This window comes from Porites lutea, chromosome 2 (genome assembly GCF_958299795.1).
Source record: "Porites lutea chromosome 2, jaPorLute2.1, whole genome shotgun sequence".
Taxonomy (NCBI): Eukaryota; Metazoa; Cnidaria; class Anthozoa; order Scleractinia; family Poritidae; genus Porites; species Porites lutea.
Window position 1 is genome coordinate 11,263,210 of NC_133202.1, and position 12,114 is coordinate 11,275,323.

Consider the following 12,114-nt stretch of genomic DNA (forward strand, 5'->3'; position numbering starts at 1 on the left):
TGTAAACGATCCTTGTCAACTTCCTTCTATTAATTTTGACATGTCACTGCACTCAACCGTTACGCACACGTAAGAATTAGGCCAATCGTGAGGCGCATAAGAAACCCGCAAGAAACTCGCCTATCAGAAACGCTTACATATGTCCTTGCGACTCTGCAGGATATTAGAACGAGTTTTTGTGCACTAATTCGCAGACGGACTATATTTACGAGTGCGTGGGCCGGCGGCAACGCAGTCTAAGGAGTCCAGGGAAACATTAGGGCCATTTATACCAGGAAAAATAAGACGCGTCTAGTTTTCCGAAGGACCAGTCTTTAAGTGATTGTCATTTAGCTCACGAAAAAAAAGCAATGTCTCCCCTTTCCCTTGCCGGGAAACGGTGTTATTTTTATTCAGTCATGTGACTTCGCAAAGAACTACTGTTTTTGGCTGTAGGGTGAAAAATGTAAACTATATAAAAATATCATAACATGGAACTGGTAACCTGAAATAACCGTATACATTAAAAATTCCTAGGTGCCAGTTATCTCTATGATAAACTGGACGAGGCTATTTGTCAGATTCAGAATGATCAAGGTCGAGTTATCGGCCTCGGCTGACAACACTTACCTCGACCTTGATTATTCTGGACAGTACGAAAAACCGAATCTAATAAATAGTTTTATTATACATTGTTTGGAAGAAAGTAACAACAAACACATATGGAGAACAGCTTGACATTACTCTTGGAAAAAATGCATTGCGCGCGAATCCTACGGCTTTAGTCAGATATCTACTCGCAGGTAATTAACTAATTTGTCCTAAGATTGCATTGATTCGCAAAATTAAGGGTAGCCTCTTAGACAGATAGACAGACAGAAGAAGACAGAAGACAGATAGTAAGTACAATGTATAATAACGCAGCGAAGTAAACGGTACCTGTAGTAAATCTTACAAACAAAGCATTATATAGTTAGTCATGATGTTAAAGTGATTACTCTTTATCTATGTACAGTAGTGATATATGGTAAATTACAAATATACTTGGTCTTCTAGATGCCGATTCCGTTTGGTACCCTTTCTGGAAGCAGGTAAGTATAAGGAACTTCCAATGACTCATTGCGTAACTTAATGGATCGCGAAATGCGATTGAGTTTTCCTTGGAAGCGTAAAATAGCCTCTCTGGCCGCCATGTCAGTGAAACCCCCGTCAGTGTAGTCGCCAAGGAAACGCTTGAAGGGAATAATAAAAACATATAGGAAATGCAGTAATATCAAAATTACAAACAAACCACTCAATAGATACAAAGCACTATTTGGGAAGATACCATCACTCAATCCCGGACACTCCCTTTTCGTGTTCATATGACGACGTCATTTTATTTAATACTTAATAATATAATTCAGTATTTAGTCGTGGTTTCAATGATGATAGTGGTATCGAATAGTAATCTTAGTCATCAATCAATGGGACATTTGGAATTGTAGAAGGCTGAACTGTGCCCCCCTTCAAAACTACATTAAATCAAAATCATGAAAAATGAACTGTTTTCTACTTTGCCATGGTAGCAAGAAGTTTCCTGCACTTGTCTGAACAATTTTTGTCTGAGATTGCTAGCCACAAAAGACAGGGTAGGCTAAAAAATATAATGAAAGAAATGGTTACCTCATCAGGAAAGATACGAGTCATATCATACACCGTCGCTATTGTGACTCCTGCTTGGTGCTTCGTGGCAAGACTTTGCATCATATCTTTCATTGACAACTTGCCTTTTTCTGTTGGCGGAGGTTGCCTCATCAGGGCCGGAGAATTTGGCGGGAAACCGAAGGTATCCATCTGAGAAAAGTTGACGGCTGCGTGTTGACAGGAGAAGGTGAAAACCATCATGGTAAGTAGATGAGTGAGTTGGTCAGCGGATGTAATGGACTTAGGGACGCCATGATCACTTTCGTCTTCTCTGATTGAGTAGCCGTTGTCGTGGAGATCAAGTATCCACGCTTGCAGCTCTGTGTCCTGTAAGAAAAAATTAAGGTCAATGGGGGTCAGTTGATCGGCGTCAAACGATCTAAAGAGAGTTAAGAGCATGTCATGCGTAGTTCAATGATATGTGTGGCCTTTGTTTTAAAATGGTAAGAGGCCGGGGGGGGGGGGGAGGGGGTCCAAGCCTCCCGTCTCCCGAACCTTGCATTTCCAGCTTCCACCCCATTTGTAATAGGCCATTTGTAATAGGCATTTTTTATTACTTACCTGCTGTATATCTTCATCTGAATGATAATAAAATGAGAGAATCTTGGTGATATACCCTTTTATGGCGTGCCACAGTTTCAAGGCGTCGTCACGGTAATGGAAATTAGGAAGCTTCTCCGGGTCATCCACGCCTCTGTCTTTTAAAACTTTTGGCAGATCGTGGGAGGACCAATTCATGGTCTTGTAGTACTTCTTCATCAGATTAATGTGACCTAGCAAAATGGTGATCAAGTGAATTAACAAGAATATAGCAGCAATAGAGCTACAGTATATTAAGTATTTGTATCATGCACTTCTTGAGGCCAATGGAGCTTAGAACGTTTTGACTCTGGTTTCATTCCATTTTCTTTATGCTGAATTGGGGAACAAAGAAGCTAGCAAGTGTAAGATGAAAGTAGCAAGAAATACTTTGACGCCAAAATATCAGGTCTTGAGTATTGTGGCTGAAATTAGCCTATCATTGTATTGGGTGACTTAACTAATAAAGAAATTTACTAATCGCGGAATTAAACGCGTGAAATTTAGCCCTGGGGGGAGGTGCATGGTCCTCCCGAAAGCTTTGGGTTGGATGTTCACCATGCTTTCTAAAACACTCACCCTATTTCTTACGAAAATTTGTAACATTCCCTACACTATTTCAGACCAAAATACGTGATTTCCATACACTATTTCAGAACAAAATAGATGATTTTTTCTCTCCCATTTTACACCTGAACAGTTGTTCTTTCACCTGTGTCGAGACCCTGTTTACACAGAGCACAAACCCTTATACTCTTTTTCAGGGCTAAACGAATTACAGTCCCAAAGGGTTCAAATACCTTCTCTCTTTATTACGGTTACGTACGAGTACCCCCTCTGGGAATTTATTCACGAATGATTTTGCCTGTACCGTTGATCGGTTGAGAAAGTGGCGCGTCATTAAGATCCACCACCATTCTCGTTTTCTTGTTTTTATATAGTTATAAAAAACGTATACCTCCTCCACCCACACTGAGAGTGTTATCCGCCACACCTCCAGCTGGAATCAGCCTTTCCCTGCCAAGAGTGTTGATGGCTATAACTCCTCGAATATGAGGTATCAGTAGCTTCCATAACGGATGCAATGAAGGAAGCTGTCGCCAACAAGCTACAGCAATCGGTTCCATGAACAGGTGACAGCGGAGGAGATGTGTGATCATCTAACAAAATGAAGTTAACATCATACTTCAGCTTGACATTAACGGAACTAAATTCAGGCGTAAAAGGTCAGTATTGGATATCGAAAAACTGCAAGATACACCTTACTCGTAAAAGGAGCTACCATTGCGCGAACCGTCCGGGAGTGCAAGATACAACGTGTGCCACGTAATAGAAAGGAGAAGCCCTTGGAAAGAGTAAGAAAAGGCGCGATTGGAATACCAGGGGATGAAATTAGTGGTAAAAGGGTCATCAAATCGACTAACGCACACAGTCGTTTCCTACATGAACCAAATCTTACTGGACTGGCAGGGTTGTTGAGGAGATTTAACAACGGGATAAGGCAATGGTCAAGCAAAGATATACTTACTTGATGCCACTGTGTGTCAGCATTCCGCAGCCACATTTTTGCGTAGATCCAGTCCATTTCCGTATCGTTTGGCGTCCATATTGGGTTGGCCTCACTGGGCACCTGATGAAACTGTATGGCTATGGGAACAATGTCTCCATTGCCTCTGACGTAGAACAAGCCCATAGCTGGGCAGGTGTAACGTCTCTCCAATGACTCATCCTTCTGGCCATAGTGTGGAATGTCTTCGAGAATCTCAAAGTCAACCATGTACACACGGCCATCCTAAAAAATATGGTTCTATGATCTGAGCTGATAAGATAAGTGCTTATCCTACCTGCCTTACACTGTAAAAGCGCATTGGGATGAGATAATAGAGAGCTTAAAATAAATACGTTTTTAAACGATACAAGTCAAACGGAAGTGGACGTTTTGCTCTCTTGGCCACTCGTTTTAGGCAAGTTTTTGGGCAAATCGTCTCTATCAGTGTAAAGACAACAAAATATGGAGAAAAACCAACCTCCATCGCTTTCTGTAAGGTATCGCTCTCGTCCAGCAAATTTCCAACCAGTTCCTGAGTGACAGGAAACTTTGACGGCAGTTCTATGCAACGCTTGATCGTGTCTGGGTTACAGCCATTCAAGAACTGCGATCCGTAAAAACGGTCATCTTGCCAGCGTTCGGCAGCTGACGGAACATCACCAACAAACGCGACAAATGCCTGAAACAAAAGGATTATTTCTTGCTGTGGCATTTTATTGGTTATGTCTTGGTAATTCCAGCCCCTCCCTCAAAAGTTGAAAGTGGGCACCTAAAGCTAATTGCTTTAACTAAATTATAAGTATATTGACGGAAGCTCCGCTCTTGGACTTGCCAAATCTATATAATATTGATAACCGTTTTTCTGATTCCTTTGCTGGACTTCATTTGGTGATAGAAAGGATCAGAAAGTTTTGCAGTACCAGGGCATTATACCGATCACGTTGACTACCTTTATTAGAATTTCACTATCCTTTCCACATTTATCGCCCATTTTTGATGTATTGTAATTTGTTCAGCTGTGCTAATATCTGAATATTGATGAGATAATCACGACTGAGAGATTTCTGTGCAGGTTTGAGCTCCCAGTATCGAAAAGACAAAAGCTGTCTAACCGGTCGTCACAGATTCGCACTCTTGCGTTCCGTTAAAAACGAATCCAAATGCGAAGCAAATTAGCGGCGAACAAAGTGGAAGGAAAAGAAGAAAGAAAAGAAGAACAGCCCAAAGGAAATAGCTCTCCCTAGAAAACTGTACGTGGTCAATTTAACTCCGCTCTTGACACACATTTCGTCATGTCATAGCCTGTATTAGGCTTTAAATTTCTAATGTGGGGGAGAAGAAGGCTCACTGTTGCCACGGATTTTAGCTTCCACTTACCCATGGCCCAGGAATTACTCAAAACCTAGCGAATGTCTAGACTTACGGTAAGTAGAATCATACAGTTACAATACTAGCCCTCAGCTGCACACTGAAAACGTATTGGATGTCTCCTGCCATTCCATGCGGGGCTATTTTCTAATTTCTTCTGTCATAAAGCGCAAACGACTTTGTGAAGCTATGTATTTAACTTACACCAATAGTTTTCTTTCAAAGGAGCGTTTTGTACAACAGCAGTAAGAAAGGAATGCGTTTTATAAAGACATCGTGTATCTATACCTTGCGATAGTCATCAAAGTCGTCCCAAGAATCAAAGAGATTAAATAATTTAATTAGCCCAAGATTTGCTAGCGCTTTCTGTTTGGCATTATGGAGGTCGTCTGCTCCTTCTTGTGTAAACTGGACATCTTTTGGGAGAGTGCTTATTTCAGCCTTCATGCAACCTGGTAGGTGGTATAAAGTAGGATCATCTGCCCATTGAAAGATTTCTTGTCTTTGTTGAAGTTCCAGCTTTCTCTGATTTTTCACGGCTTCGTGCTGCTCATGAGTGACTGTCATTGCTATGAAAAGGAATAATAAGTTGAGGTTTGAATCCGCTCTTACTCCATGCAAGCTTAATACACAGATCTGCAAAAAAATACTGGTTGAAATCAACTCTTTGACGGGAAAAGGAATCTATAATACTCGTCGCAGGCTAAAGCTGAGGATTTTTCCAAACCATATCTTCACAGCCCATTTTTGCATCTTTTCCTAGCATGCTATCCTTCTCTCCTTTTCCCAATGTCGAGTCTACCAGTTTTTTGAAGTTGACGATACGTAGAGGGGTGCACGTGACAAGCACTGTTTCCAATGTGACGAGTATGGTAGCATTAAGGTTAGGGTAAAGCATGTCCTTATATATGAGAAGGGCTTAGAGTACCAGCTGAACGCACCACTATAGAGAAAAACTCCTCCCCCGATCGGTAACTCATCAGCGCCATAGGTATATTCTTTTGTTATGGGATGAAAGCATGATTCAATTTTCCTAATGTACGGAGCTAAATAAGACAAAACACAAAAACCTACCTTTTCCTTCAAAGAAAACAGATTCGCTTTGCACCCAGCGATGGCAGGGGAACTCGTACAGCCTCTGAGGATTCTGGCTGCAGGTTATTAACACTTTCTCCACAAACCAGTCGCTAAACAGACCGTTCTGGTCATTATCCAGTTTAATCATCAATAGCTCGCCCACATCCTCTCCTTCCAAAGTGTATGTATCTTGAGTCCCCGCCTCGAAGTCATTGTGAAACCATTTGTCCATCAAAAGGGGTTTTGTTCTTCCATTTGTTCCTAAGAAATTGAGATAATAGAGGTTTGTAAGAGACATTCATCATCAGAATAAGAATGCGGGCTCAGTGTCATAACCTGATACAAACATTGTTCGTCTCAAAATTTGAGATATCTTCCCTGGCTCTTTCGCCAGGGGGCATTGTATGGATCGGCAGTTTGACCTTTGTAACACTTGATTAGTAACACGGTGTACACAATATGAGATATAGGCATACAGTATGCGACGCCAAAGGGTATAGTTGTACGCCTAGGATCTGAAATTGTGTATTGATATTAGCTGTTTGAAACTGGCAAATGGTAAGGTTTGGAACTAAGATTGGCAATTATAGTAGCAACTAGCTATACCCATTTACTTGTATGGCGTCACAATGCGATTTGAATTAGGGTGGTGACACTGGTGATGAGGCGAGGTGCTCTGGCTACTGCACCACCCCTGCTTTATTATAATCGTAATAATTGTGATCCTTACCGGTTATTGTGAGGGTCACGTTAGCATCAGTACCAGCTCCTTTTCTGTTCCCAGTTGTCACAGAAATGCAGTAGATTGATATATCTTCTTTTACAGGGGATTTCGGGACACTCAATTCACTTGAGACGATGCTGACTTTAGTTCCCAGATATGCCAGGGAGCTGTAGTCATAAATAGTCTTGGCAGGGGGAAGCGAAATAGACGGTGGGGCATTAGTCAATGAGGTGTGCGTGTCCCTAACTACGTCACCCGGCAAAAGTGACGTCAATTTTACATCAGCAAGGTCTAGCCAAGGGTGAGTGTCTTGATCCCAGGCTCTTGCCGCGTGAAGTATAAGGTGGGAGTCGCCTGGTTGAATTTCATGGAGTTGTATTTGGAGCTTGTATTGTATACCTTCACCCGATATTCGTTCTTCAAACTCTGCAGTTAAGTAGTTCTCTGGTCTTCTTTCCCCTATTGATCTCCAATTGTCCCTGCAAATGTGGTTTTAGATAACAAAAATTATGAAAGTGGTCGTTACATGACTTAAGAATTGGCATGTTATTGAAAAGCACAATTACTAACATCTCATATAGGCTATATAGTTCTTTCAATCTTACCAAGGAGTTCTTTGTTCTTGTTCTGTCATCAGTCCAGTCTCCACTCTGTAATCCGCGGGAACGAGGCGAAATTTGGCGTAACGTGGCTTGCCATCCTTTGCTTTGTATTCAAAAACCATCCACGAGTAATATCGTTGATCGGTAAAAGATTTTGGTGCTCGGCGAAAAACGGCTATGGCTAGGTAGAAACTAAGAATTTGAAAATAATAAAAATTGATGCGAAATTTAATGATAATAATAGCCTGCGTCGCAAACGTCATCTAATCCTTGTTAGTGACGTCTGTGAAACAGCGCCAAGATCCTTGTCCTGGGCCCCCAAAGGACTCAAAGAAGTACCGAAAATTAGTTCAACCTGATTGGCAAATCGACAATGGCTTTTTCGGCAGGTTAATCATTGCGCGTACTCAAATCCTGGTAGACAGCCGGAGACCCAGAAAAAGGCGGCACTGTTTAGCAGTTAATTGCATTAACAGTGTTGTCGGGACAAAAAAGATGTTTTTAAATAAGGTCAGGGAGATACATTTAATAAACAAATGAAATCTATAATCAAGACTTACTGCCAAGGATCTTCCAGACAATATTCTTTAAAAGCTTTTGGGCCCTCCTTTAAGGCTGATAACATCTTGTCAAAGCTAAAAATGCTCCAAAATGCCGCCTCTTCGCCCGTTTGCATCATCAGATCAAAAGGGGACTCCGAGTCACAGTCGGCAAATTTTAAAGAAACTGTTCTAATGTCCAGTTGTGCATCGTCAGTTGCCATAAAGTTACTGTGACGCAAACGCACTGGGAACACGTGTCCTTCTGGGAAAAAGTCGTGAGCAGGGAGGAGTGGGTTTTTCAAGACTGTTACGGCACCTATAGCCCCGACTACATCAGGAGAAGTCCCTTGTTTTTGCGTTGCCAATGTCCTTAAGGCGTAGGCGATTTCATATTTCTTAACAAAGAGCTTCATTTGTGATGCACTGAAGGGTCCAGAATCTGGAGGGGGCTTAAAGAGACAGGACTAAATCAGTGAATTTATCGTTTTTATTCGACGAGAGTTACGAACGATTTAACGGGTGACTTGTTGCAAGAGTGATGCTGTGTTGTACTGATGAGATCAGGGTGTGTTTTATAACTCCCGTAGAATTTTTGTGGCACTCTCTCTGTGTTTTTCCAAACGATACAACGCACAATGATTGCCGAAAATTTGACTCACTAACTTGATAGGTCCGAAATTCGCTTGAAGACTGGGACCGGGTTTATGAAAATTAGCCTCCTTTTATTAGTATTGTGATATGATGGCCTATTGTACATGTTATGAAACAATACTTGGGATATTTCTTTGTATATGACAACTCAAATAAACCAATTTCTTGGTGCCAAACAAACCAGATTCTCTTCAACCCGTACAATTCAAAATGTCAGTCAGCTTTCAGTCAGTTAAAAAATATTTTGGTGAAATCTTAATGATTTGACGAGTATATACCTCATCAGCCTCTTCCATCTTTCTCTTGAATAGTTCCTCTCCCATAATTTCCTTGAAGATCTTGAATCCCATATTTTCCCCTGTGAAAAAGAATTTTCAGATAATTATTTCCTGGAAGCCAACATATAAGCAAACCAGACTAAAAAACAGATGTTAATGAATATTTAAGTCGGTGCCAGGCCTGGTTGCAAGTTTCTTTTTCTCCAGCTTCAACACGAAAAGGTTTTTGCCACCCTGCCCTCTCCCTAAAGAGATAAAGAGATAAATCACTTTTTGTAGATGTCATGTAATTTGGCTAAGTTTTTATCAAATACATGGCCACGATTGTGGCTAAATGTGGCATGAAATATTGCTACATCTTTTATGCTGCTTTCAGCAAACCAAACCTCAGGCCTGGCAATGCGCTTAAGTACATACATACATACATTTTTGTTGTGTTTTGAGGTAAAAGTACAATTATAACATGCTCGCGAGTAGCTAAGCTAATCTAGGCGGGTCATGTTTACAGGAAATAAATACAACTAAATACAACTAAAAGTAACAAGAAAACTAAAGAAACTAATTAAATTGACAACAATGACTAGAGACCGACTGATAAACTAACGGTATTACTAATAATAAATGACAACAATTATGACAAGAGACTACTGATACACTAAACGATATTAATGATTACATACTAAGAGGAAAACAATTCAACTTAACTTTTTGAACGATTTCTGGAAGATCAATATAACAGTCTTCTGAAGCTAGGATCTTAGTTAAGGTTAAGCGGACTAGAGACATAAAAAGTAATTCTTACATTCGATGGACTCATGCTTAGTTTCAATCGACCTCGGAACCTGTATAACTTGTTCATTCTGCACTGTTTGGCTTGGCGCCGGCGTCTTTATAACGTGTTCACTCAGCACTGTTTGGTTCGAGGCCGCCGTCTGTATAACTTGCTCATTCTGCACTGTTTGGCCGTTATTCTTTCTCTTCTTTGAAGTAATGATCCCCATATCTATTTTCAGCCTGCTAAATGAAAAAACGCTTCGTTAAAGTTCTAAAATCTCTGTGTCAAAGGCACTAAATTGTACACTTCAGCAATGCAGCTCTTAAAACCATTTTTACAATTCAATCTTGCTTGATTTTCCTGGCATCTAAATTTTTGACAGATCAGATGCCCTCTTTTTCATGGAAGCACCAAATTAGCTTCCCCTTAAATATCATTTCCACAGGGTATATTCATCAAAGTTTACCGATGGGGTAATACAGCTACAATCAATCTGAGTTTGAACGAAAACAGTCTAGTACATAATTATACATCTTCTTTTATTTTTTTGGATGATTTTACCATAAATATAAGTTCATTTCCGTCCTATTTGACAGGCCAAATTTTTGTATCATTGCCATAGATAAAAAGTCGGTGATAAAATGAGCATGATAAACCTTTTAAAACTTTTTCTCTTCCTTTAAATTGTGTTCAGTAACCGTCTTCAGCCTCCCCTGCTTAATTTTGTAGATATCTGTTTACCTGTCCATTCCGCCGCAATATTTGGCTTCTAAGATGTTTTTATATTTCATACAGTGTAAATACTGCCCTAAAAGAACTGCTATATGATATTGTTAGTGCATTAACGGCTCTTCTGAACGTTTTTGTTTTACATTTATGCTTTAATTTCTGGGCAATGAACCTAATTAAAATAAGCCACGAAAGATAATCACAATTTTAATTCCCTCAGTTTTTTTGCTCACAGTGGGACCCGAAGAAATTACAATCTGTTAAAAACCTTTGCTCCGATCTGCTCGGTTGATAAGGTAGTGAAGTCAGAACCGCGCGGACTTCGAGACGCCAACTTCGTTTTTAGGGACCTATATAGATAGATATGATTCCTACAAGGCAAGGCCTTTCCCATGGGTTTATTTACTACTAGAAAGAAGATTGATCGCGCTCAGTTTAATAAAAATAGGATAACGAAAGTTCTAAATCGCCAAGTCGTTTAAAGTAGATATGGATCTGTTGTCTTCTCAAGTGACGCCGGTAGTTCTATGCCAGATTCATATTTTTTGTTTTATTTCACTATGGCAGAATTTTAGCCACCGTTTCTGTCGAAGGCAGCTATATGAGACCCCGTAAATCATTTCTGTAACATTCAAAGGTTACCGATGGGTTATAAAAGGAAAGACGAAACAAAATCAATCTACTGCATTGTCACTCCAGACGTAATCAAAACTGTTCTGCAAGTTCGGCAAAATCTAATTTTTATGCATGGCTTTCTCAATTTCTATTAAATTTAAACAATCTGCAGAAACTATAACTCAACTTGCGCCGGTGACGTCATTCCCTTGAGTGACTGTATTTTATAACCTGACCGTTACTGTTTTCCACTTTCAGAACTGTTCTGCGCATGCACAAAAGCAAATGAAACTGACAACAACATGGAAAAAATTGCGTAAGCACTGTTTAAAGGGAAAGAAATGTCGCTAATTAATTTTCGCCAGCTTGAAAGACTTCGATTCTGCAGTTCGGTCACGCTTGTTTTAATTAAGCTGCAGGTCTGTACACAGTATGATATTGGACGAACTATTAGTTAAAAGCAGCAATCTCTGTTACACTGTTTACGAGAACAGAGCTTGCTTTTTTGTGTTGAGATACGAGATAATCTTTCCCCAGAAAACATGTCGGAGTTGGCATCCTCTATCAACAACAGCGAGAGAAACATGCACCGTTACAATCTTTTGAAGGGAATATAGAGTTGCATTCCTTCACAATCGCTCCCTAGAAACACATCACATAAACAATATAAAAAAAATGATTCTGCCATTAATCAGATGAATACTCACCCTGATGCAATCGACCTTCTGTTTAGCTGCAACTACAATGCTAAGCTTTCTTTGTACAGTATCTTTCCTAGTTCATGTCTTTGCGTCCCCTTTGTACGGCTTAATTCCTTGAGTTCACGTCAGGCGTAGGTGCCTTAATTAAAACAGTCTCATTCCTTAGCAACAACAATACAACAGTGGCAAGGTGCTAACCTGAGGGCATTTAAAGCTAAGCAAGGTACAATATATAGAACAAAACCATTATTTTCTATTA

At 40.2% G+C, this 12,114-nt stretch overlaps 1 protein-coding gene across 2 annotated transcripts; it reads right to left on the reverse strand.

The window, feature by feature from the left end:
• Positions 1–647: 647 nt before the first annotated feature.
• LOC140927729 (allene oxide synthase-lipoxygenase protein-like) lies at positions 648–11,926 on the reverse strand. 2 transcript variants are annotated; one of them, XM_073377412.1, is made up of 14 exons: positions 11,862–11,926; positions 9,838–10,049; positions 9,036–9,115; positions 8,125–8,555; positions 7,568–7,756; positions 6,969–7,441; positions 6,236–6,499; positions 5,450–5,730; positions 4,272–4,472; positions 3,773–4,036; positions 3,203–3,404; positions 2,227–2,438; positions 1,645–1,992; positions 648–1,211 (listed from the first exon to the last, which is right to left on the reverse strand). In XM_073377412.1, the coding sequence occupies exons 2-14, from the start codon at positions 10,034–10,036 to the stop codon at positions 1,032–1,034; spliced, it is 3,324 nt and encodes a 1,107-aa protein (XP_073233513.1). In that variant the 5' UTR covers positions 10,037–10,049; positions 11,862–11,926; the 3' UTR covers positions 648–1,031. The 2 variants fall into 2 exon arrangements, with proteins under 2 accessions (XP_073233513.1, XP_073233514.1); XM_073377413.1 differs by lacking the exons at positions 9,838–10,049; positions 11,862–11,926 and having other exon boundaries at positions 8,125–8,545; positions 9,036–9,074.
• Positions 11,927–12,114: the final 188 nt, after the last annotated feature.

Coding starts and splice junctions, on each gene's coding strand:
- LOC140927729 (XM_073377412.1), bottom strand. CDS start 10,036: ATGGGGATCATTACTTCAAAGAAGAGAAAGAATAACGGCCAAACAGTG. Junction 9,116..9,837: donor TAAGCATGAGTCCATCGAAT/GTAAGAATTACT, acceptor TCTTTTTCACAG/GGGAAAATATGGGATTCAAG. Junction 7,442..7,567: donor CAAGAACAAAGAACTCCTTG/GTAAGATTGAAA, acceptor CCACATTTGCAG/GGACAATTGGAGATCAATAG.